A 23,691-nucleotide genomic window follows, 5' to 3' on the forward strand; every position below is an offset into this window, starting at 1 on the left:
AAGGTTATTGAAATATGATTTATAGATTCTTTTGGTTGTGGCTTTTAAATCGAGTGATTTTTAAATTTTTTTCTCATTCTGTTTTTAGTCAGTTATTTTTGCTATAAAATAATATTACATTTTCTTATATTTTTGTTTTTCTTGTCTTTTTCAATGTGTTGCCATTGCCTTATTTTTCTTGTTTCATGTTATCATTTTGGTTCATTCTAATTTTCAGGGAATTTGTTTCTAGAGCAACATTTTGAACCTCTTTCGCCAAGTTAATTTTACATAAAGTCAATATGACTTGGTAAAGGTCTGGAACTTGCCATAGTGTGCAGGATCCATCTGTACTGGAATTTACATTGTGTGCTTCTTGTCAGATACTGCCCACAGAATGTACAGAGCTCTCTGTCTCCCTATGTTGACATAAACTTAAAAAAAAAAAAATTTTTTTTTTTGACTTTTTCTTGGGATTTCTGCATCAGAATTTGATCTAATGCATTTTCTAAATCTATTCAGAGGATTTTGGGTGGGTGGGGGCATGCTTTAGAGGGATGCTAGCCCCCAAATTATCTTACTAGAACTCACTCAGATTTTCAGATATTAAAACAAACCTTTGGAAGTTAGCAAATGCGACAAATCAGGACTCAATTTATTGTTTTTTTGATTGCCTAGACTTAAGAATGAAATGGAGAACATGTAAACAATGCACATGTATTACTGGCTCATTTTTTTTTCCCATGTTTTTTCCTGTCCCTGCAGCTTGTTTACTTCTCTATGCTATCGAGTTTACTATCCATTCTTCTTTAATCTAGTCTGGTCTACATCTGGTTTTCCTCTTTTAAAAAAATAAAATAAAATACATTTTATTGAAATATTTTGTTGCCCAAAGACCCCAGTTTTTGGGATAAAAACTCACAGTTTGACAAAAATTGCTGGGAAAATTGGAAATTAGTGTGGCAGAAACTAGGCATTGACCCACACTTACACCGTACACCAAGATAAGGTCAAAATGGGTTCACGACCTAGGCATAAAGAATGAAATTATTAATAAATTGGAGGAACACAGGATAGTTTACCTCTCAGACCTGTAGAAGAGGAAAGAATTTATGACCAAAGAAGAACTAGAGATCATTATTGATCACAAAATAGAAAATTTTGATTATATCAGTTTGAAAAGTTTTTGTACAAACAAAACTATTGCAGACAAGATTAGAAGGGAAGCAATAAACTGGGAAAACATTTTTACAGTCAAAGGTTCTGATAAAGGCCTCATTTCCAAAATATATAGAGAATTGACTCTAATTTATAAGAAATCAAGCCATTCTTCAATTGATAAATGGTCAAAGGATATGAACAGACAATTCTCAGATGAAGAAATTGAAACTATTTCTAGCCATATGAAAAGATGCTCCAAGTCATTATTAATCAGAGAAATACAAATTAAGACAACTCTTGAGATACCCCACTGTATACCTGTCAGATTGGCTAGAATGACAGGGAAAGATAATGCAGAATGTTGGAGGGAATATGGGAAAACAGAGACACTAGTACATTGTTGGTGGAATTGTGAATACATCTAGCCATTCTGGAGAGCAATTTGGAATTATGCTCAAAAAATTATCAAACTATGCATACCCTTTGATCCAGCAGTGTTACTACTGGGTTTATATCCCAAAGAGATCATAAAGAAGGGAAAGGGACCTGTATATGCAAGAATGTTTGTGGCAGGTCTCTTTGTAGTGGCCAGAAACTGGTAACTGAGTGGATGCCCACCAACTGGAGAATGGCTGAATAAATTGTGGTATATGAATATTATGGAATATTATTTTTCTGTAAGAAATGACCAGCAGAATGATTTCAGTAAGGCCTGGAGAGACTTACATGAACTGATGCTGAGTGAAATGAGCAGGTCCAGGAGATCATTATATACTTCAACAACAATACTCTATGATGATCAATTCTGATGGACGTGGCCCTCTTCAACAATGAGATGAACCAAATCAGTTCCAATAGAGCAGTAATGAACTGAACCAGCTCACACCCAGCAAAAGAACTCTGGGAGTTAACTATGAACCATTACATAGAATTCCCAATCCCTCTATTTTTGTTGCCTGCATTTTTGATTTCCTTCACAGGCTAATAGTACACTATTTCAAATTCCAATTCTTTTTGTACAGCAAAATAACTGTTTGGACATATATACTTATATTGTATTTGATTTATACTTGTAACATATTTAACATGTATTGGTCAACCTGCCATCTGTGGGGAGGGGAGGGGGGAAAGGAAGGGAAAAATTGGAATAAAAGGTTTGGCAATTGTCAATGCTATAAAATTACCTATGCATATAAATAAAAAGCTATAATTAAGGAAAAAAAAAAAACTATAATCAAATGGAGAAAAACACAGAGGCTGCTAACCCCTATTTTTTCAGTAATTTTGTTTGTTTGTTTGTTTGTAATGGAGGATGAATCAAGCAAAAGATGTACTCTTTGGAAATACAGAAAAAACAAAGAAACACATAAGCATTCCACAGGCTTCCATATCTGGAATATTGCTTCTGAATTATATACCAAATCCTGATCTCAGTTCTTTTCTGAGACTCAGGACTGAACATATATAGTGTATACAAGACAGAAGAGAATTTAGCATTTGTTTCTTTTTTTAATTAAAGCTTTTTATTTACCAAAAAAAAAAATTTGTTCCATATGCAAAATGCCTCCCATTATCCTTCATCCTCTCTTCCAGAGAACTATCTTCTGCAACAACAACAAAAAATATTTTTTTAAAGAAAAGCAGGAAGAGAAAAAGCACCAATAAAACTGATTAATACATTGAAATAAACTAAAAATAAATGTATGCAGTATTCCATACCTCTTATCTCCAGAAAGGAATTATACTAGATAATTTCTTATATCTTTTCTTTGGGGTCATGTTATTTTTGTAATTTTGCACAATTCATTTGTCTTCTTTTGTGTATCTGTATATATGGTTGTTCATTCCATTTTTATTGTTTTTGTCTTTTATGTATATTATTTTCTTCATTTAACAAATTTCCATACTTTTCTGTGTTCATACTTCTGTTTTTAAACAAGTATCAGATAGTTCGATGGCTGTTACTTAGTAGTAGAGTTTGAGATCTGGTATTGCCAGATCCTCTTTCTTCTTACCTTTTTTCATATATCCTTTGATATGCTTGACCTTTTGTCCTTGAGAATAATTCTTTTTTTTTTTTTTTTTTTTTAGCTCTACAAAATTAGTCCTTAGTAGTTTGATTGGTATAATATAGTTCCTCTTAAAACTTTGAAAACATTTCACATAAAAAAATTATCTTAATTTAGCCATTTCTCTTCTGACTTTAGACTTTGTTGCTTGACAGTGGAATAGAATGGTCAGCGAACCAGAAGCTTCCACATGGGTTGTGGGGTGTGAAGGGATCATTAGAAAGACTATTATGTGATCTTTCATTTATCATATGGGAAATATTTATTCTTCCTAGTGGCCATAAGTTTGTGGTGATACCTGGATAGTAAAGATCTTTGCCATAGACAGACAATTTTTCTCTGAGTGATTGTTTTTGTCAAAAGTAATTTTATGTTAATACATAAAAATAGCTCTGAGTGTATGTTGGACTTTTTTTTCTTTTTACCGTTCAAAATAGGAAGAACTTGCCTTTGTCTTTGAGATGCTACAGCAATTTGAAGATGCCTTGGTACAGTATGATGAATTGGATGCCCTATTCTCTCAATATGTTGTCAACTTCGGTGCAGGTGGTAAGTAGTAAATAACGATTAACTGGCAAAACCAAGGATAAAAAAATGCAACAATTATGCAAGTACATTTGGCAGGTTAATTTTCGTTTTCTTTTATTATAAATCATAGAGTCATAGCTATGAGTAAAAGTCTGTGTCGTATTTGTAAAACAAGATAGAGATTGTTTAAATGATTCTTTCAGTTTCTTGAATTGTGATTATATTTATACCAGGTTCTGTCCTTATAGAGAGAATATCTGGCTTGACCTTGTTTGATCACAGTTTGTATTTATCATATCAGTGGTGACTCAAGCCAGGGTCCTGCAACAGTTTAGTGCCCCAAAAGCAGTTTATTCTAGACTGAAGTCTGATTACTACCTTCTTGGTTTGAGCTTTGCAAGATCTGTTGGTGTCTGGGCAACACAATGATAGACTTGGCTCTGATAGGAACTCTACTTAGCTGGCCTCAGCTTTTTTGAACTAATTGGAAGACTTTCTGTAGGTCTTAAGTGATGACACTTCATGTTCCCTCAAGTCTGAACTTTATGTCCTGATTACTGCACTGTAAACCTCAGAATACTCTGGAAGCTGATTCCCAGCATCTGCCCAAGTATCAGAGGCACACAACTAGTGATTGTTCTGTCTACCTACTGTGTATCTGCAAGTTTTTGCTCCTAGGCATAATCCTCCCAAGTCCACACTGGGTCTGCAGTATACTTATGGGATCAAAAAACCAAAGCTCCCATTTAGCAGTTATTCTTGTTCTCTGCACAGTATCAGCCCTGTCCCTGCTGAATCTTGCCCTCATACATAACTAAAGGCCCCAGTTGAGTTCCCTGATTAGAAGGCCCTGACCCTCATTTTCCTGGCTAGACTGTTTCCAGTACTTATAGATCTGTTTCTTTTCTTATGTTGATCTGATTTAGAAAAATGACTTGTAGTCTTTTCTCAGATTTCTTGCTCCCAATAGTTTTGCTACTCTTTGTTGTTAGAGTAGTTGTAGGGGACAGTTGCCATTTTACTTTCTACTACTCTGCTGTCTTTGCTGTCTCTGTAAGACAGACTAACCCATAGTTGGTTCCTTATGTTTATTTAGATGGTGCAAACTGGCTGACTTTTTTCTGCCAGTCAGTGAAGAGTTGGAATGGATTGATTCTCCGAAAGCCAATAGATATGGAAAAACGGGAGCTGATACAGAGTCAAGAAGCTACGCTATTAGATCTTCGAAGTTACCTTTTTTCTCGACAATGCACATTGCTCATCTTTTTGCAAAGACCATGGGAGGTATCTCAGCGAGCTTTAGAACTTCTACACAATTGTGTGCAGGAGCTCAAACTACTAGAAGTAAGTTTAATATCTTATTTTTTATTATAATAATTTCTTGATGAATAATAAACATTTCTGTATTCTGACATTCAAGGTTTTAAGCTGCTTGTACTTCCTGATAACATATTGTTCCATAGGCATCAATTCCCCCCCCCCCCTTTTTTTTTTGTTCTATTGGCATGGTTATGTTTTCAAGTGATCTTTCTGCAAAATTTGAAGTAATTTAATTTATATACCTTAAAGCCATACTTTTCAGTGGATTTCTTTATATCAGGGGTTCTTTACATGGGCCTGTGAACTTTTTTTCTTGTTTTTTGTTATTTGATAACTGTTCCAATAGAATTGGTTTCCTTTGTAATCCTTGTATTTTTCTTTATGTATTTAAAAACATTATTCTAAGAAGGGATCCATTGATTTCATTGTACCCCAAAGAGGTTCATGACACTCAAAAAGTTAAGATAACATGTTAATAGTTAATATTTCATTCTTGATTCTGTTCCATATTTCATAATCTATTAATTCTTTAGTCATTTTACTTATTTATTTCCTATGATCTATTCTTCCACCCCATCTTGGCTATACACAAAAATGTTCTTTATTTTCGAAACTGCTATTCCCTGTTATTCTTGTCCCCTGTTACATAGGCCCCTCTTTCTCTTCAAACAGAAAGCTCTTAACTCTATGAATGGTATAATTGGACCAATTGTCACTTCCACTTTTAATTTGGGAGAGATTCTGCCTTTGTTTTTGGTTCTGTTGCCATTATCTTTTTAAGTTACTTTCCTATCCTGAAATGTAATCATTATAAACTTATAATCATTCTGTTATTTTTATTCACTTTTCTAAATTACTCTAATTGACAGTAAGGTAACTAGAATCAAGAAATTAATATGCACAGTGACTGAGAACAGAGAGGAAAAAAGTAATAAAGTAAAATCAAACAGTATAGAATTAGAACAACTCAACTTGACACTTCTCTCCTTCCCCTTCTAGAGAAGAGATGAGAAAATGTAACTCCCTTATTTTGAAGAAGTGGGTAACAGTGTATGTTGAAATGTTATAAATGTAACCAGACTTAATCACTGTATCCATTGTTTTTATGAAGTAAATTTTCTTTTTTTAACTTTTGTTACAGTAGAAGGTTTACTGGATAAACAAACTATTTGAAATGTGTGAGATGTAAAAACAAATGGCATCAGTAAAATTAAAAAAAAAATACAATGGTTCTATAGATATTATTTACTTCAGTCATGTGTGTTATGAGTTTGTATCTCGAGGCATTTTTTAAAAACCATTAATATCTATCAACTGTAAAGAAATCTTCATTTCAGTAGAAAGTTTCTCACTAGCAATTGTTATTCAATAGGTATCATCTATGACAAAAACATTTCTAGAGATAGAATCTCTCTTTTATTGTGATGTTGATTCTTTGGTTTGTGAGCATTGTATAGAGAGCCTGAATAAATGTTTATTTAATGTAACTGAATGAGGTTAGTCATGTGACTTAAGAATTATGTAATAAAACTCTTCATTTTGTTCTTAATCCTGTCTTCTTTCATTAAAAAAAAATATATAGCATTAGAGATTTAGGACTGGAAGGGACCTTGATCATCATGGAGACCCAAGTCCAGAGCACTTAAGTGACTTGCTCCAGATATATGATAGAGCCAGATAGATTTGAACCCAGAACCTCTAGTGCTTTTCCCCCACTACATTATACTTCTTTCTACATTGAATTGTGGAGCATTATTCATGAAAAAATACCTTCATGAGTCATATTTTTTTTAATCCATGAAAGAAATTGCATATGAAACCAGATTCCAATGTGTTTTTTTTTAATTTTGAGTTCATTATTTTATCTTTCCCTCTCCCCCCTACCTGAGATGGTTAGCAATCAGATATAGGTTATACATGTGCAATTACAGCATTTCTCTTTTTCTTTTCCTTTTTTCAGTTGGATAATTTTGCTTTTCTGGTAAAGATTAATTTTTACTAAAATCTGTAGCTTATGTCAGTATGTAAATAATTATAATCCTTAAATTTATTTAATTTATGCCTCTTGATATTTATTTTTTAGTCTCTCTTTTTTTTTTTTTTTTTTTTTTTTTTGAGGAAATCCTGATTTGTAACTTCATCAGTATTGTAGCAGTCATAATAATAATTGCACCCAGTAGAGTGCCCTTCAGGTCTCAGCTAAATTCTCATCTGTGAGAAACCTCTTCTGTCCTCCTTAATCTTTGTACTTTTCCTCTGAGATTATCTCCATTTTATCCGGTATATATCTTTTTTGTATATAATTGTTTGTAATATTAGCTAGCTAATAGTATGTCATACAGACCTACAGAACTAACATTTAGATACTTCATAGTCTATAGGTTCCAAAAAAACCCTGTTAAACATAAAACATTATAGAAGAGTAATTGACATAGTACATACAGCTTTAGACTTTAGTTTTTCCTTAAAAGCAGTATTCTAATAGTAATTCCTTAAAAGAAATTGTGTTTATAGATAAATAGATCTGATTTACTCTCTGCATTACTGTAAGTAAATTTTCCCATGTTTCTTTAAATTATGCTTATAGTTGTGCTTCTTAAACTTTCTACTTGCAACCCTTTTTCACCCAAGAAATTTTTATGTGACCCTGGGTATATAGATATATTAAATAGGAATACAAATAAAACATTTACTGATAATAAAGTTACTGTTTTCCTTAGCAAGTTTAATTATTTCTGGTACAGATGATTCTCAACTTTACATATCCAATCCTAGTTTCTCTTAAGCTACCACCTCACAACTATAAGTGTGTATTGGCCATCATGAAGTAGAATCTTCATTCATAAGCACCACAGAGTTATTCATCACCTCATGTCTGGATTATTTCAGTCTAGTCCTAGTTGTTTGTCCTCATTCCAAATCCATCTTCCACTTGAAGCTGCCAGAGTTATTTTTTCCTAAAGCACAGCTCTTGACCACTTCATCTCCCTACTTTCTGAAATCCGCAGTTTCCTTCATTACCTCTAGGATCAAATATAAAGTTCTCTGACATTTTCTCTTTTCAGTCTTCCTGCACTTTATTCCCTCGTATTCTTTAGGATCCAGAGACATCTGCCTTTTTGCATATGACAGTCCATCTCCCAGTCTCATCACACACACACACACACACACACACACACACACACACACATACTTTTAATTTAAATTTTGAGTTCTAAATTCTGTTCTAACTTTCTCCTCTTCCCCCTCCTGGAGATGGTAAGCAGTCAGAAGTCATACATGTATAATCATATAAAACATTTCCATATTAGTCATTTTGCACAAGAAGACTCAAATAAGAAAAGAGAATGAAAAATAGCATACTGACTAATATGGAAATATGTTTAATATGATTATACATGGGTAGTCTATATTGAATTGTTTTCTTTCTGGGGGTGGGGTGGGGAGAGGCAGATTTCTGCCCCATCTCCTACAAGACTAAGATCAAATCCCATCATACATATCTTTCATATATATAGTTATTTGAATGTTGCCACTCTATCAGATTATGAGCTCCAGAAGAGCAGCCATCCTGTTTTAGCCTTATTAGTGATGCTTAGCACAATATAACACAGTCAGAGAACCATATATGACTGATTATTTCCATAATTGTTTCTTAAATGTTAATACTTTTTAATTATAATGAACTTATATGCTTTTTCAGGTTTCTGTTCCTCCTGGAGCTTTGGACTGCTGGGTCTTTTTAAGCTGTTTAGAGGTGTTACAGAGGATAGAAGGTTGTTGTGATCGTGCACAAATTGATTCCAATATTTCACACACTGTTGGCTTGTGGAGCTATGCCACAGAAAAGGTAGTCAAGATATAATGCATAATGTTTTGTATTTTCTCCGGATTCTGCCAGTATATAAAGAATAATAGGCAAACTACTAATGATATTATTCATTTGAAATGACAATAACTGATTCTGATTATTTAATTATAGTGTTATACAACACATATAAAAGTTATTTACCATCTGTTCATTCAATGGATACTTTTCTAAATACATTCTATATATATATATATATATATATATATATATATATATATATATATATATATATATATATTAGGAAGAGCTTTGCATTGTGGGTAATGTGATTGGCTTAGAACCAGGAAGGCATACATTCAAGGCATACATTCAGATTGTTTCTCTGACACTTAACTAGATGTGACTTAGGGCAAGTAAATTTATTTCTAGCAATTCTCTAGGATTTATGTCCAAAATAGGGTTAAGCAGATGAAATGACAGGTGCTTTTTTATATTTGAGTATGTATATAAATACTACCCACAAACTTCTGGAGATATTTTTAAAAAGAATAGTATGTACTTTTTGCCTTCAAAGAAGCCTTTGATCTAGTTGGGAATGACATGAACATATACATGAAAAGTTATAGAGACATTCTAGAGAAGTGAGCTTGAAAGATACGGAAATTGATGAAGGACGTGAACTTTGAGCAGAACTTTGACAGAAAGGTGGGTTTGCTGATGGAAAACATTTTGTGGCTAGGAGTAAGGAGAAACACAGAATGAAGACAGGTAGGCATGAAGAGATGTAATGTCTGGAAAGTTCTTTTAAGGCTATGTTATGAAGTAAAACTTGGGCAGGTTGACTGGGACCAGATTATAAAAGATCTTAAAATGTCACACTAAGAAGTTTGCAAGAGGGAAGGTATTGAAGCTTTTAAATTAGGAAAATGATGTAATACATACAATTGTGCTTCAACATTCATGAGGATTAGGGATATAGGACCCTGCAAATATGAAAAACCATGAATAACTCTGGGCCCTACCCCAATTCTTTATTTTTTAATAATTTTTATAATGTTTTTAAACTACAAAACAAGTAAAACACACTAGACCCATAAAAAAAAAGTTGCATTTTCTATTTGAGAAAGATTAGTGTTTCTCATACTATACAGTCTTCTCAGCTACTAGTATAATTGCAGCAAATGCTTCATGGATTTCCTTATTCAAAAAGTAAAAGATACAAAGGTGACTTTTGATGTGACTAAAGGTGACTAAAAAGGTGTGACTAAATCTGGATAGTAAAGACTCAGAGGAGTTATTCCTATGGAACCCTTAGTACTTTGGTGCATTGAAACTTTTCACAGAATTTATTTATAATAAATTTATCTATGTATGTATACTTAATGGTAGTTAATTATAAAGTAGATTAATAATATATAGTATTTGTGACCTACTAAATGTTTTAGTTTTCTTTACACATGTTTATTGTCTGTGATTTTTCCATAGTATACTGATAATCTCCAAAAATTCCCATTTAATTGTCAATGGCCACATGAATAACCAAAACTGCAAATGTCAAGGGATGAATATGGTGTTTTTAGAAAGATTAGTCTGGTTGTAGTATATAGCATAGATGAAATCAAGGAGAAACTAATGTCAAGAATATTAGTTACTAAGTCTTTATAAAGGTCAAGATTTTTAATAAGTTAACTATGATGGGCCTTATCTTAATGAATAATAGTTAGCCTTCCCAAAACTTCAGCTTGGGGAAAATTTTATGAGGAGCAGCATGAAAAGAGCAGCATTTTTCTAGCCAGTTAGAAAGGAGTAAGGGGGGAAATAGGGTTTGAGTAGGAGGAGTAGGTGAGGTGTTTAAAGAACTATATAGATATATCTGATATAAGTGGCAACAGGTGCCATGTGTGAAACTACATCTTTTAAAGAATGGTATCATTACTACAGCGGTTGTTTACAAAAATGTAAGACAGCCTTGCAGAAAGGTACAAAAAAAAAATAATTATGGCTTTCTACCTGGTTGCCTGGTCTTAATGATAATCCGAGTTATCTTTTGTACTTTTCAGTTGTCTAAGAGGATGATGTTTGGTGACTTCAGAATTTCTAGTATTTATCCCTTCCATTTCTTTCATTAGCCTTCCTTGCAAGACTGTATATGCAGAATTTATAAAATGTAACTAATTGCATAGGTTATTATATTAAAATTACTAAGCTCTGTACTTTTAATATCTTGAAATACAAATTTACTATGTGTTTTTTCTTCAACAGCTAAAATCTTTGGGATATCTCTGTGGACTTGTGTCAGAGAATGGTCCCAATTCAGAAGATCTTAATAGGACAGTTGATCTTTTGGCAGGTTTAGGAGCTGAACGGCCAGAAACAGGTACTTTTGGAAATATCTCCTTAGAAGAATATATTGAAAACTAATAAAAAACAAATTTTAAGCCAGTTTGTAGATAAAATCTGATGTGTTAAATCTAATTGCTGAAAGTATCTTTTGAGCAAAAAAATTTTTTCTTTTCACCTTACTACCTATGTTTAAAAATTACCATTACCATTAGCATTAACAATATTATGAAAACTACAGTGATTGATTTAATTGTTCTGGAACCAGATCAACTGGTGTGAATCTTTAATACCCCTTATATAAACTTAAAATATTTTAATGTTATTGCTCTTTTTTTTCTGAATTATAGGTAAATTTCCCTAATGCATCACTGGCCAATTCATGTGATTATGTTATATTCCAAGGATTAGGTGCATTAGTTTTTTTGGAGAGTGTTGTCTTGGAGAAGTTTTTTAGCATCTAGTAGTATATTGTTTAACATCTTCTTTTCACAATATAATAAAAGTTTCCAGTGAGCTAGAATTAACTTTCATATGCTACTTAATTCTCAAAAAGTAACTTAATAATCATATTTACCTTAATTATAATTTAGTAGATCTTGCCATTCTGGAATAGAGGGCCAGCTTTCAAGACAGGAAGACTATACGGATTAAGTCCTACCTATAACATATCTTCGTAACTATGGGCTAGTTTGTTATCTTCTCAATGCCCATGGCAATTCTCTGAGACTCCTTAATACAAATGAGTTCCAGATTTGCATTTGGTCCAGAGAATTTCTGCATACTCTTCTATATGGTGATGAATCCACAGATCATCACATTTCCATATTTCCTTCATTCTCTCCTGTAATTACTTCCCACCTTTACTTACTCAAAGCCACCTCATCTCCTTCAGAAAGGAAAAGCTACTATTTTAATAGGGTCTATATAGGTACTGTTTAGAATAACAGTCAAAATACTTAGTTTTATACTTTGAGTTGATAATCAGCAGATTTGTTCATAATCGTCAAAAATGCCTAACCATTAAGTATCTTTTACACATTATCTGATGACAGAATAAAATTTTGTCCTGATTGGAAAAGCATGTGTTTGTGATTATCATGTATACTTAATTATTTTTACTTTACTTTTACTTTAGTTATTTTTAAAATATTAGTTATTATTCCCAAAGAGCTGTCAAACTGTGCATATCCTTTGATCCAGCAGTGTTTCTACTAGGCCCTATATCCCAAAGATATCATAAAAAAAGGGAAGAGGACCTACACGTGCAAAATGTTTGTGTTAACCCTTCTTGTAGTGGCAAGGAACTGGAAACTAGATGGATGCCCATCAATGAGGAATGGCTGAATAAGTTATGATTTATGAATGTTATAGAATTTTATTTTTCTGTAAGAATTCAGCAGGATGATTTCAGAAAGGCCTGGAGAGACTTATATGAATTGATGCTAAGTGAAGTCAATAGAACCAAGAGGACATTGTACACAGTAACAATAAGATTATATGATGATCAGTTCTGATGGATGTGACTCTTCTAAATTGAACTAAATGGGGCCAATTCCAATAGACTTGTGATGGAGAGAGCCATTTGCATCCAGGAAAAGGACTGTGGGAACTGAATGTGAATTATAACATAGCATTTTCACCTTTTTGTTTTTGTCATTTTCTTGCTTTTTGTTTTCTTACTCTTCTTTTTTTTAATGTGATGTTTCTTGTACACAGCATGATAAAATGGGGAAATAGATGTTTCGCATATGTTGGATTAACAGGGGAGGAGGGAAGGGAGGGGAGAAAAATTTGGAACATGAGGTTTTGCAAGAGTGAATGAGTGAATGTTGAACACTATCTTTGCATATATTTTGAAAATAAAAGGCTATTATTTAAAAAAAAAAATAAAGTTAAGGAAATTGAGGTTAAAAAGAAAAAGAAAAGAATATGACCTTATGTGCTTAAAAAAGTATAAAATGGAGATGTGCAGTTTCATATAAAATCTTCCTTTTATCTATGGAAATGCTCCATTTCTTATGATTAATTAAATCAAGATTAAAATACAACATTTAAAAAATAAAATAAAATTCTAGAATTATTATAATGCTGCTAAGCATCTGAAATCGGATCATATGAATGACTTAGATTTTTACATTTAGTATTTTAATTGGAAGTAAATTTCAATAATGTAATTCAGTTTTCAATGCTACTAAAATATTCATTGGAATTGCTATAATATCACTATGTTATCTGGCCAAAGTTGATGCCTTAATTTAACTCCTACTTTTAAGACTATCCAGAACCTGAAGGATTTTAAGTTTGATTTCCTCATTGGCTGGTTTGAGGGTAAACATAGATGCAGATGGACATAAATATTATTGAAGATGAGTAAGTAGTTGTTTCTTTTTGTTTAAGCCAAAACTGCCCAAAGTCCATATAAGAAACTCAAGGAGGCCTTGTCATCAGTAGAAGCTTTTGAGAAGCATTACTTAGTAAGTATTATATGTGTCTAAATCTGTTATTGAAAGAAAGAATCTTTCAGAGCACTAATATATCTGAGGAGGTATGTCACATGCTATTTGAATTGTTGATGACAGACTGACCACATTGCTGCTTCATGTTGACGTTGTTGGTTTTTTTAGTGCCATAAAGAGTTGTGGGGGGAAAAAACCCATGAATTATTCATATGGCTTTCATAAGTATCCAGGATGCCATGCTTTCCCCAGAAACAGAACTCTAAACATTTTTAATTTCAACGTTCCCCCTCACCCCCAGGCAATTGGAGTTAAGTGACTTGCCTAGGGTCACCTAGGAAGGGTTAAATGTCTGAGGTCAGATTTGAACTTGGGTCCTCCTGACTTTAGGGCTGTATCCACTGTGCCACCTAGCTGCCCCAACATTTTTAACTTCAAAAATATATTTGCCCATTTCATAGATTGGTAACAATGTGAATAGGTACTGGGTTTTTGTTTGTTTGTTTTGTTTTGTTTTGTTTTTATTATAAACTACTGAAAAATACTGATCTTTTTGCTGGCATTTCTTGCAGTGATGTTACCTTTTTAAAAAAGAGACTGAGTAGGCATATAGACCAACTTTTTAGCATAGCTAATTTTCCCATAATATTTCGTAGGAATAATCCATATTGCTATGCTTTTTTTTTTTTACTGTTTTGAAAATTTCTCTTAAATTAAGAAAAAGTTTGATTAAATTATGAGTAAATTCATATGCATCAAATAGCAAGAAAACCACTGAAATAATTTTTTAGGTTTGTTTCTTTGGCAAATAACCAGTTGTGTAAATTTTTTTTAACTAATTTTTTTCTTTCACATTCCTATTGAGCAGTGGCAATTATAAAAAAATCACTCATAATCTGATTACACAAATCTAATTACACAACTTAAAGGAATACATATGTAGAAATCTTTTTTAAAAAAAAAAAAAATATATATATATATATATATATATATATATGTTACAGTTTATAAGATGAAGTGCAATTGATTCAGTATGTGCACATAAATTGTGAGTTATATAATGCTATATAAATGTAAAAGGACCAAAAAAAATTCAAGTAAATAATTGTGGGTTTTTTTTTCCTTTTACACAGGATCTGTCTCATGCTACCATTGAAATGTATACAAGTATTGGAAGAATTCGATCAGCTAAGCTTGTTGGAAAAGATTTGGCAGAGTTTTATATGTAATTCATTTTTATCCTTTTTATTTTTGACAATATTAGGGCATGTACAGTCATACTTAATGTTGTGCAAATAGATTTATAAATTTGTTCACAATTTAGAATTTCTTAACACCACACTAGGAATAAAAGAAATCCAGTAAAAAAAAAAAAAATGGAGTCTCACACTTTGGTAATCCAAAGTACTGTGTGAAAAGTGAAATTGATATATTGTTTAAATAGATGATTGGCTTTCAAGTTAAGAAAACCATAGGGTCTGGGTGTGTGGAAAGATTCCAGACTTAAGATGCAAAGAAACCAAAACTTAACATAAAACTTAGTAGGGGAAAATAGGGTAATTTGGGGGGGGGGAATGCTTTATTTTTCTAAAGCTGTTTTTATTAACTTATCTACTTAATATTCTTTGAAAAAGGGAGATTACTGTAATAAACCATAAGGTGTTTTGTTTTTTTTGTTTGTTTTTTGGGGGTTTTTTTTGCTTCACTACAATTTTCACCACAAAACAGGAATAGGATGGTTTGTGTAAATCTTTGGTTAGGCCTTAACTTTAAGCAACATTAACTTGTCTTTGAGGTGCTTAAATTTTTTTAAAATAGTAAAAAAAAAAAAAAAAAAAAAAAAAAAAAAAAAGATGTAAATAAGTAATCCAGTCATTCACAATTCTGGTTCCTCTAATGCTTAGAGGAAAGTATGTCAAGACTGGAAGACATATTTCTATAAGAGTAATTATATCATTTCAGCTTTGAGGAGTAAATATTTTTGATTCTTAAGCAGAATGAGGCTAGTATTATCCCTTTTCTTTCAGAGTGTGATATTATCTTGAACTATCAGTAAAGAGGAAATAAAAGGAAAGTAATATATATGCAAAGCAGGCAAAGAGATTAGAAAATGAATTGACTCTTCCAGTTATCTTGCAAATAGCTGTTTGTTTTGGCCTATTTTTTAATATTTACCTTTTTTAATTGATAATCTTTGGTTTTATATCACCTTCATTTCCAGATATGAATATTTCTCTCTCCCTTCTATACCCAGTGATCCAGTTCTTTTAACAAAAGACTAAAAAAGATCAAAACCGTATTCAGCAAAATGTCATCCATTTCTGAAATATATGTAATACTTCACACCACAGTCTTCCACCTGTGCTAAAAAAAGAGAGGTTACTTATTTGTATTTAATTTAACCCCTTTCCTTCCTCTGACCTTGTGGGGGTAAACATAATTTTGGGTTCTCAAAGGTTCTACCAAACAAGATTAATTCACAGGTCTAGCTAAGCTAGGAAAGTTTCAACTGTGGCCCTGAGACAGATTCAGTTTGGTGTTTATGGTCCAGCTTAGTACAAAGAAACTAATGACCTTAGCTGATAAATTATTTTTCTTGGCAGCACCAGAAACAAGTAAAAGAAATGCAAATGGCTCTCAGTCTTATGCAATTCCATCCTATCTCTAGTGGTAACCATGATAGAATGGCTAAAAAGAAAGTGTTGGGTGCTAAGAGTTTCATCGTTTCTAAATAGTCTGTAAACATTTATATATCAATGAATACTTGAAAAGTAAAAAAAAAAAAAAAAAAAAAAAAAAAATTTGTCCAATGATCATTGTATTGAATTTATTCAATAGAAATGAAATATGTCACTGTTAAGATTTTTATGGTGACTAGAAGGCAAGGAAATTGCAACTAAATGTAAAGATGCTTCATAGTTTCTCCTTCATGAGGAAACCAGAGGAGTTTGTAGAGGGGGATTTATAATGTATCCAGTAAGAAACATCATTTCATGCGATGCTTAGTAAATTTGCTTTGCAGCATAATTGTTGGACAGAATCAAAAATGACCCACACAAACATAACAACCTATCTCAGATGATGAAGTATCAAATGCTCTATAAAACATTATTATTAATAATATTCTCCAAAACAAGTCAGAGTATATTTTAATACTTGGTGATTCAGTGCCCACAGGGGAAAGTGATAAAAAGTATGTTGGAAAATATATTTTAAATTGAAAAATTAAGAGCACAAAAAAAAAAAGAAAGAAAGAAAAATTAAAATGTGAAAGACTTACAGACTTCTCAAAAATTTTACTTTTTTCAGAAAAGCTGATCATACAGTAATAACAGTTTCTTGATTTCCTTTAAAATGCTTGTTTGGGTAATTTGTGTATGTATGAAATACAAGAGTAAATCTAACATTTTTCCTTTTTAAAAAATAAATTTTTATCGATCTTTTAAAAACATCATAATTCCCTACCTATCATCCCTTCAAAGAGTGCAATTCCTCATAGTAATAAATAGAAGAGAATAAAAACCATCAATAGAACAAAACTAATCATCATATTAAGAACTATCTTTATAAGATGTCCAATACAGGTAGATTTTAGTTTATGTGAATAATGAATTCTCTGAAATTTGCACTGCATTTTTTTTTTCCCCTGGACTGGAACCAATTATATGATTACAAGTTTAACTCATTCACTCAAAGTTCCCTATATCTACAAAGAAGTAAGGGAAATATCTTCTGATACCTCTTCTTTGAAGCTAAACTTAGCCTCATTACAATTTAGCAGAATTGAGTTTGGTTTTGTTTGGTTTGTTTTTCTTGTTATAGCTATTTTGTTACTGTAAACATTGATTATATTGTATTTCTGATTCTTTTTTACTGTATATCAATTCACCTGAATCAGTACTTGGTTCTCATTATTCATTATGTTCATTATTTCTTCTAGCAATTAATAATGGCATTACATTCACGAACCATGAATTATTTGTCATTCTCTAATAGAGTGACATTTACTTTGTTTTCAATTCTTTGTAGCTATAAAAGTGCTGCTATAAATATTTTCAATACAATGTCCCAAATGTTTTAGTGCCGTATTTAGCTCTTAAAGCTGTTTTAGTTTAAACCTAAAAACTGTACTAAAACATTTGAGAGACCCATTATATGTTAGGGCATTTCTTTTTTCACTGACCTATTCAGGGTTTAGGCCTAGCCTGTGTATTCCAGAATCAAATGATATGAATATTTTATTTTTAGTCATTCTTCTTAAGTGAAACTAAAAACATTTACTCAATCTATATTTTGTAACTAGTGTAATCATCCTAGAACAGAATTTTAGATTTAGAAAAAGACTTTAGAAATAATCTAGTCTTCTTTATTTTATGGACAAGAAAACTGAAACTCAGAAATTTTAACTTCCCCAAGATTTGTTTCAGAACTGGAATGAGTTCCTTCCTAGGTCTCCTGACTGTCTTATCCAGTAGTTTGTTGGCTGGATCATGATTACTTAGGGAATAAGTAATTAGCAGAGTCAGAAAGTAGTATCTGAAAAATGTTATTCAAGAACTTGGCTCATGTTGAACAATTCTAATTCAAAAGGATAAAATATTCCATTCCTACTTCAAATAGTGCTTCCATTTCAGAATATTACAAAATAGCAGTATTGGTACTTAGCATATAGGAAAAGACAAAAGCTAAAGATGAATTGGAAAACTTTTCTGAAATTACCTAGGTTGGAAACTTGTTCTCATTGTTGAATAAATTTAGGGAACCAAGACTTTGGTAACTGCCAAAGATAGCTAGACATGTTACATACTTTGGGCTAGGCTTGTCCTTTATTTTTTGAAATTAGTAATCACAAAATCTTAGTGTTAAATGTGATCTGAGATCCTCTCTAGTCCAATTCATAACCCAAACTAGAATCTTCTAGAAAGGGGTTATCTGATCTTGTTTTAAAAAACCTTCAGTAACAGGAAACCAACTATTAAAGGTTGCCTGTTGTCACTCTTGTATAGAATGCCCAGTATTACTGAAAAAATCCAAAGAACTACTTCAATTTTGGCATATTTTGTAGGTTTTTATTTTATATTCAGGTTGGTTTTTGGTTGAGCAACTTTTAAAGTTTAAGTTTAGATTAGGAATGCTGATACCTGGTATATGCTGACTTTATTTCTCACCTCTATGTGGAAATTTTTACTTTTTTGGAAACTACTATTAGCTTAACCTTCCTTCCTTAGTTGATATTTTCCCCACCTTCACATGAGGAGTCTGGTAGGAATCATGGAAAGAAGACTGAATTAGAAGTAGAAAATCTTTATTATGAGCCTGGCTCTATTCCAGCTTAATTTTAGACAAATCGTTTAATTTAAAGTCTGAGCTTTATTTTACATATCAGTGAAGTGAAAAACAATAGAGGCCTTGTCTATTTTAGCATTGTTGAACTCATGACACCCCCATTTTGGTTTTTGGACAAATTTACTATTTGTATCTGTTATGTCATTTCAGTTTAGGGAAGAGATAAAAAGAAAGGTATATTTGAAGTAAAAACGATAGAGGAAGAATAGTCCTAAAATTTAATTTTCAAATTTATTTTTATTATAAATTATGATTAAACTTCTTGTTTGTTTGCTTTGCAAGGAGGAAAAAGTCTCCTCAAAAAGCAGAGGTCTACCTTCAAAATGCATTAAAGAATTATGTGGCTGAGGGTTGGGCATTGCCCATCACACATACAAGAAAGCAGTTAGCAGAATGCCAAAAACACCTTGGACAGATTGAAAAGTATCCTTTCATAAAATTCGATTATCAATTTCTAAACCATAAGATTGTGTTTATATAATATACATGATGGCTTTCTCTTAGAATAATGATATATATAAGGGCCAAATTGGTGCTTTTTGGTGATCAGACTAACATCCTGGTTATTTTTTTGCAGATACTTCTTTGGAGGAAATGCTTTTACATCTATTTTTTACCTGAATATACTTATTCATTTATTTATTTATTTTTGGTGGGGCTGGGATTCTTGAAAGAATTTGCCTTTAATGAGTGCAAGAGCATTTAGAAAACAGATATATGATTTAAAAAACCTTCTTGAAAATAGCTATGGATTTCATTTCATTTTCCTTAGCCCTACTTTCCAGTTACCTTCAGACAAGCAGCCTTTTAGCCAGTGATACCCACTTAACAGAGGATGAACGTAAACATTTTTGCCAAGAAATACTTAACTTTGCCAATGAGCAGAAAGAAAGTCCAGGTGAGAGGTAAAATTCAACTAGTAATGTATTTTAAAACCTTTTTAAAAGCGAAATTGCCTCTTTTAAATAGAAAACTTTTAATTAAAGACCTTATTTCTTAAAGAATTCTGATTTACTTGATAATTAAACCTGTTGTTGTTTGTTCAGATCTTACTAGGATAAAATTCTGTGAATATCATACTTTGCTCTGTACCTTTTCTGTTTCTTTTAATGTATGCTTTGTGAAGGGGCTCCCGGAACTTGTTTTCTTGAGTTGCCCTATTTTCCAGAGATGAAGCTTCCCTGTACTAATTTAACAGTGATCTTTTTTTTTTCACTCTTCTTTTTTTAAAATATTTTTTACTAAAGCTTTTTAATTTTGAAAACATATGCATGGATAATTTTTCAACATTAACCTTTGCAAGACCTTGTGCTCCAATTTTTTCCAACCTTCCTCTACCCCCTCCCCTAGATGGCAAATAATCCAATATATGTTAAACATGGTAAAAAAATATATTTAACAGTAATCTTTTGAAAACTCTGTTCAACTCAATGCCTTTCTCTCCTGCCCCCCCCCCCCCCCCCAGGCAATTGGGGTTAAGTGACTTGCCCAGGGTCACACAGTTAGGAAGTGTTTAAGTGTCTAAGGCCAGATCCTCCTGATTTCAGGGATGGTGCTCTATCCACTATGCCATCTCATTGTCTTTGAAGCTAAGTCAGCTGCAGTTCTGGTTCCAACAAACCTAACCCAGAGTGATAAACTGTTTGTGCAGTTGGGATCTTGCAGATAAGCAGATAAGATTCTCCCTCCATGATGAGCCTGAGCCCTCCTGCTCTTTCTTGTTCCCCCTTTCTTCTCCCATGTCACTCTCATTTGAGAGGGAGTTGCCCTCTACTTCTTCTATGAGACTTCTCCTTTTTCCTAAACTTTATAAATACCCAAGGCATCATCTCTGGGCCAGGCATTTGCATTTACCTTTCTCTTTTAATAATTCAAGTTAATACCTATATTTTGTTGAGTCATGACTTTTGGTTAAGATTCAACGAGATAAGTGGAATTCTTAGTCTTTGGCTATATTAGCTATACAATCTGTATGCTCTTTGTTGAATTATAATTTTTCTGCCAGAATATAGTTTTCTTAGTTAACTTGAAGTATTTACTGTATTATAGGAACTGTACTAAGTACCAGGGTTACAAAGAAAGACAGCGACATGGTCTTTTTACTTTGGGAACTCACATTGGGAGACATAAGCATGTAAATGACTACACATATATAAGTTAAATACAGAGTAGTTAGGAGGTAATCTCAGAGGGAAGAAATGAGTGTTGTAGGGACTGGAAAAGGCCTTATTCAGGAGGAAATTTTTGAGTTAAATCTAAGGAAGCCAGTTTGGAAAGCTGAGGAAAAATAGCATGCCAGGTATAGACTATAGCATTGGATACAAAGAACAGCAAAGAAGTCTCGTATTGCTGAGTCATGGAGTAAATGGGAAAGAATGTGGTATAAGGGTAAGAGAATCCATATGACTGGGAATTTTCTTCATGAAACCAGACAGTAATAAAAATGAGATTCAGTGTTTTGACTAAGAAAAAGAGAAAAGCAGGTTAGTTCCTTGAAATTCGAGGAACACAACATCTTTAACCAAAATGGGGAAATCTTTGCCTCTGCTTTTGTAATTTCCTGCAAGATATATAAATTTCTTAGTAATACATTTCTTCATACATTCTAGAGTTTGAGGTGGGGCTAGGATCTAAACTTATTTCATTGAGAATAATGCTTTTATTTCAGGGACTTCTGACAGACTACATTATCACTATTTCTAAAACCCACATTTTTTTATATAAAATTTGCAGGTCTCAAAGTAGTACTATCTATGCATTCCTTCGCACAACTAAAACATCTTCACTTTGATCCTTCAAATGCTCTTGTCCACGTGGGAGGAACTCTGTCCATTGAGATTACTTTGTTAAGCCAAATGCCCATCTCAGTCCAAGTAGAGCAGATTGCCGTCAGTGTTCATTTTAGCATTGAGAAAAATAGCTACCGTAAGACTGCTGAATGGCTTACCAAGCACAAGACGTCCAATGGCATCATCAGTTTTCCAAATGAGAATTCAAGTGTTCCATTCTCCCGAAGTAGTTCACCTGCATTGGAATTATATGAAATGTATGAGAGAAGCCCTTCTGATAACTCCTTGAATACAACAGGGATCATTTGTAAAAATGTTCACATGCTACTACGAAGACAAGAAAGCAGCTCTTCTTTGGAAATTCCTTCAGGTGTGACTCTAGAGGATGGGGCACACATATTAAAATGTAGCAATGTAACTCTTGACCCAGGGGTCAATAAAATAATATTCAGAACTCAGGTATGTTTTAAAATTGGTAACTTGAATTTAATACTGCTCATATAAGGCTGTTTAAAAGCTAAAATGGCCTCATGGGAAAAGTAGCTCATCTTGGGAATTAGGAAGTCCTAGGTTCACAACCTCTTTTTAACACAAGCTTTTTAACACAGGCTATAAGATTATAGCCTGTAGAACAAATGTTGATCTATATTCATAGATCTAGTTTACTACACCAAACACAAATCCAGGTAAAAAGTAGAAGGCTAATGCTGCTGGCATTTTGGTTTTGTTCTTTTAAATCATGCTGACATTTGATAACTCACATTTATCCTAAAAGATTTGTATTGTTTGTTAGCCAGATCAGAGATTTTTATAGCTATCTCTTAGTTACCAATAGTATTACCATGTAGTGATATGTCAGGGTTGTTCTGAGCTAAGAATTATGTGGGTATATTTGTAATGTATGTGCACATAAATTGTGAGTTTTAGAACCAGATGGAAGCTCAGAGATTTTAATTTTTAATTTAAATTGCAAGGGATTCTAGAAACCTAATTCTTCCTGTTTACAGATAGGCAAATGTAGATAGAGGGTAACTAACTCATAAGTGTCAGTTAGTACTGACACATGATACAGTTAGAGCATGAATATTGAAAAACCAATCCTCCAGCTCCAGATCGCATATCATTTCCATGGCTCTATGAAACTACTTAGGATTACCCAACTCTGCTTTTGATGTTCCTTAAGGAATCTTCCAGTTCCCCAAAGAATGTTTTATAATTTTAAAAACAAAATATAAATTTCTCTTTAGTATATTATATAATACTTAGGTGAAATCCAAAAATAGCATGATGTTGGGTTTTTCTTAAGTGGGAAATCAGTATTTTGATAACACAATTACCTAAAAAAAAATGCCCAAATTATTTTTCAAGAGAAACCATTCAGAAATCAATCAATGAGCATTCATTGAGCACCTGCTGCTCACTAATTGTTGTACACATATGTGCTCCTATGACTCGTTTGTATGTAAATTGTCCCTTTTATGTAGTATATATTTAGTATAGATACAATTAGGCCAGCTCTCAAAAAGAAAGAATAAATATTTATGAAGTCCCGATTTGTTTTTCCAGTTTTAAAAATAGGTTTTGAATATTGTTACTGAATATTTCTGTATACTTTCTAAGAATAAATCCATCATGATTTTTCACAAATGAAAAATGTGTCTCTTGAAATCTCAAATCTGAATATAGGGTAAAATATGTTCAAGTTACCTTAAAACCTACGGGAACCATAGAGCAATAGAATTGAAATCAGAATTTTGGGGTTTTGGTTTGGGATCAACATTTATTAATCATGTGCATAAGTACATCATTGAACCTTCTAAGCTAATGAACCTCAATTTTCTAAACTATAAAAGGAATTAAAATAATACCTCTATCTTACAGAGTTGTTT

General features: G+C 32.5%; 1 protein-coding gene across 5 annotated transcripts in view; it reads left to right on the forward strand.

The window, feature by feature from the left end:
- The window catches only part of TRAPPC10 (trafficking protein particle complex 10), a 106,725-nt gene that overhangs the window by 47,938 nt on the left and 35,096 nt on the right, over positions 1-23,691 (forward strand). For all 5 annotated transcript variants that reach the window (XM_031959287.1, XM_031959283.1, XM_031959284.1 and 2 more), the window contains 9 exons: positions 3,647-3,758; positions 4,834-5,081; positions 8,761-8,907; positions 11,131-11,245; positions 13,609-13,685; positions 14,801-14,892; positions 19,296-19,436; positions 19,799-19,911; positions 21,747-22,261. In XM_031959287.1, coding sequence (XP_031815147.1) covers positions 3,647-3,758; positions 4,834-5,081; positions 8,761-8,907; positions 11,131-11,245; positions 13,609-13,685; positions 14,801-14,892; positions 19,296-19,436; positions 19,799-19,911; positions 21,747-22,261 — 1,560 coding nt within the window. The remainder of the gene's footprint in view (positions 1-3,646; positions 3,759-4,833; positions 5,082-8,760; positions 8,908-11,130; positions 11,246-13,608; positions 13,686-14,800; positions 14,893-19,295; positions 19,437-19,798; positions 19,912-21,746; positions 22,262-23,691) is intronic.

The sequence above is a fragment of the Sarcophilus harrisii genome, chromosome 3, assembly GCF_902635505.1.
Source record: "Sarcophilus harrisii chromosome 3, mSarHar1.11, whole genome shotgun sequence".
Lineage (NCBI taxonomy): Eukaryota > Metazoa > Chordata > Mammalia > Dasyuromorphia > Dasyuridae > Sarcophilus > Sarcophilus harrisii.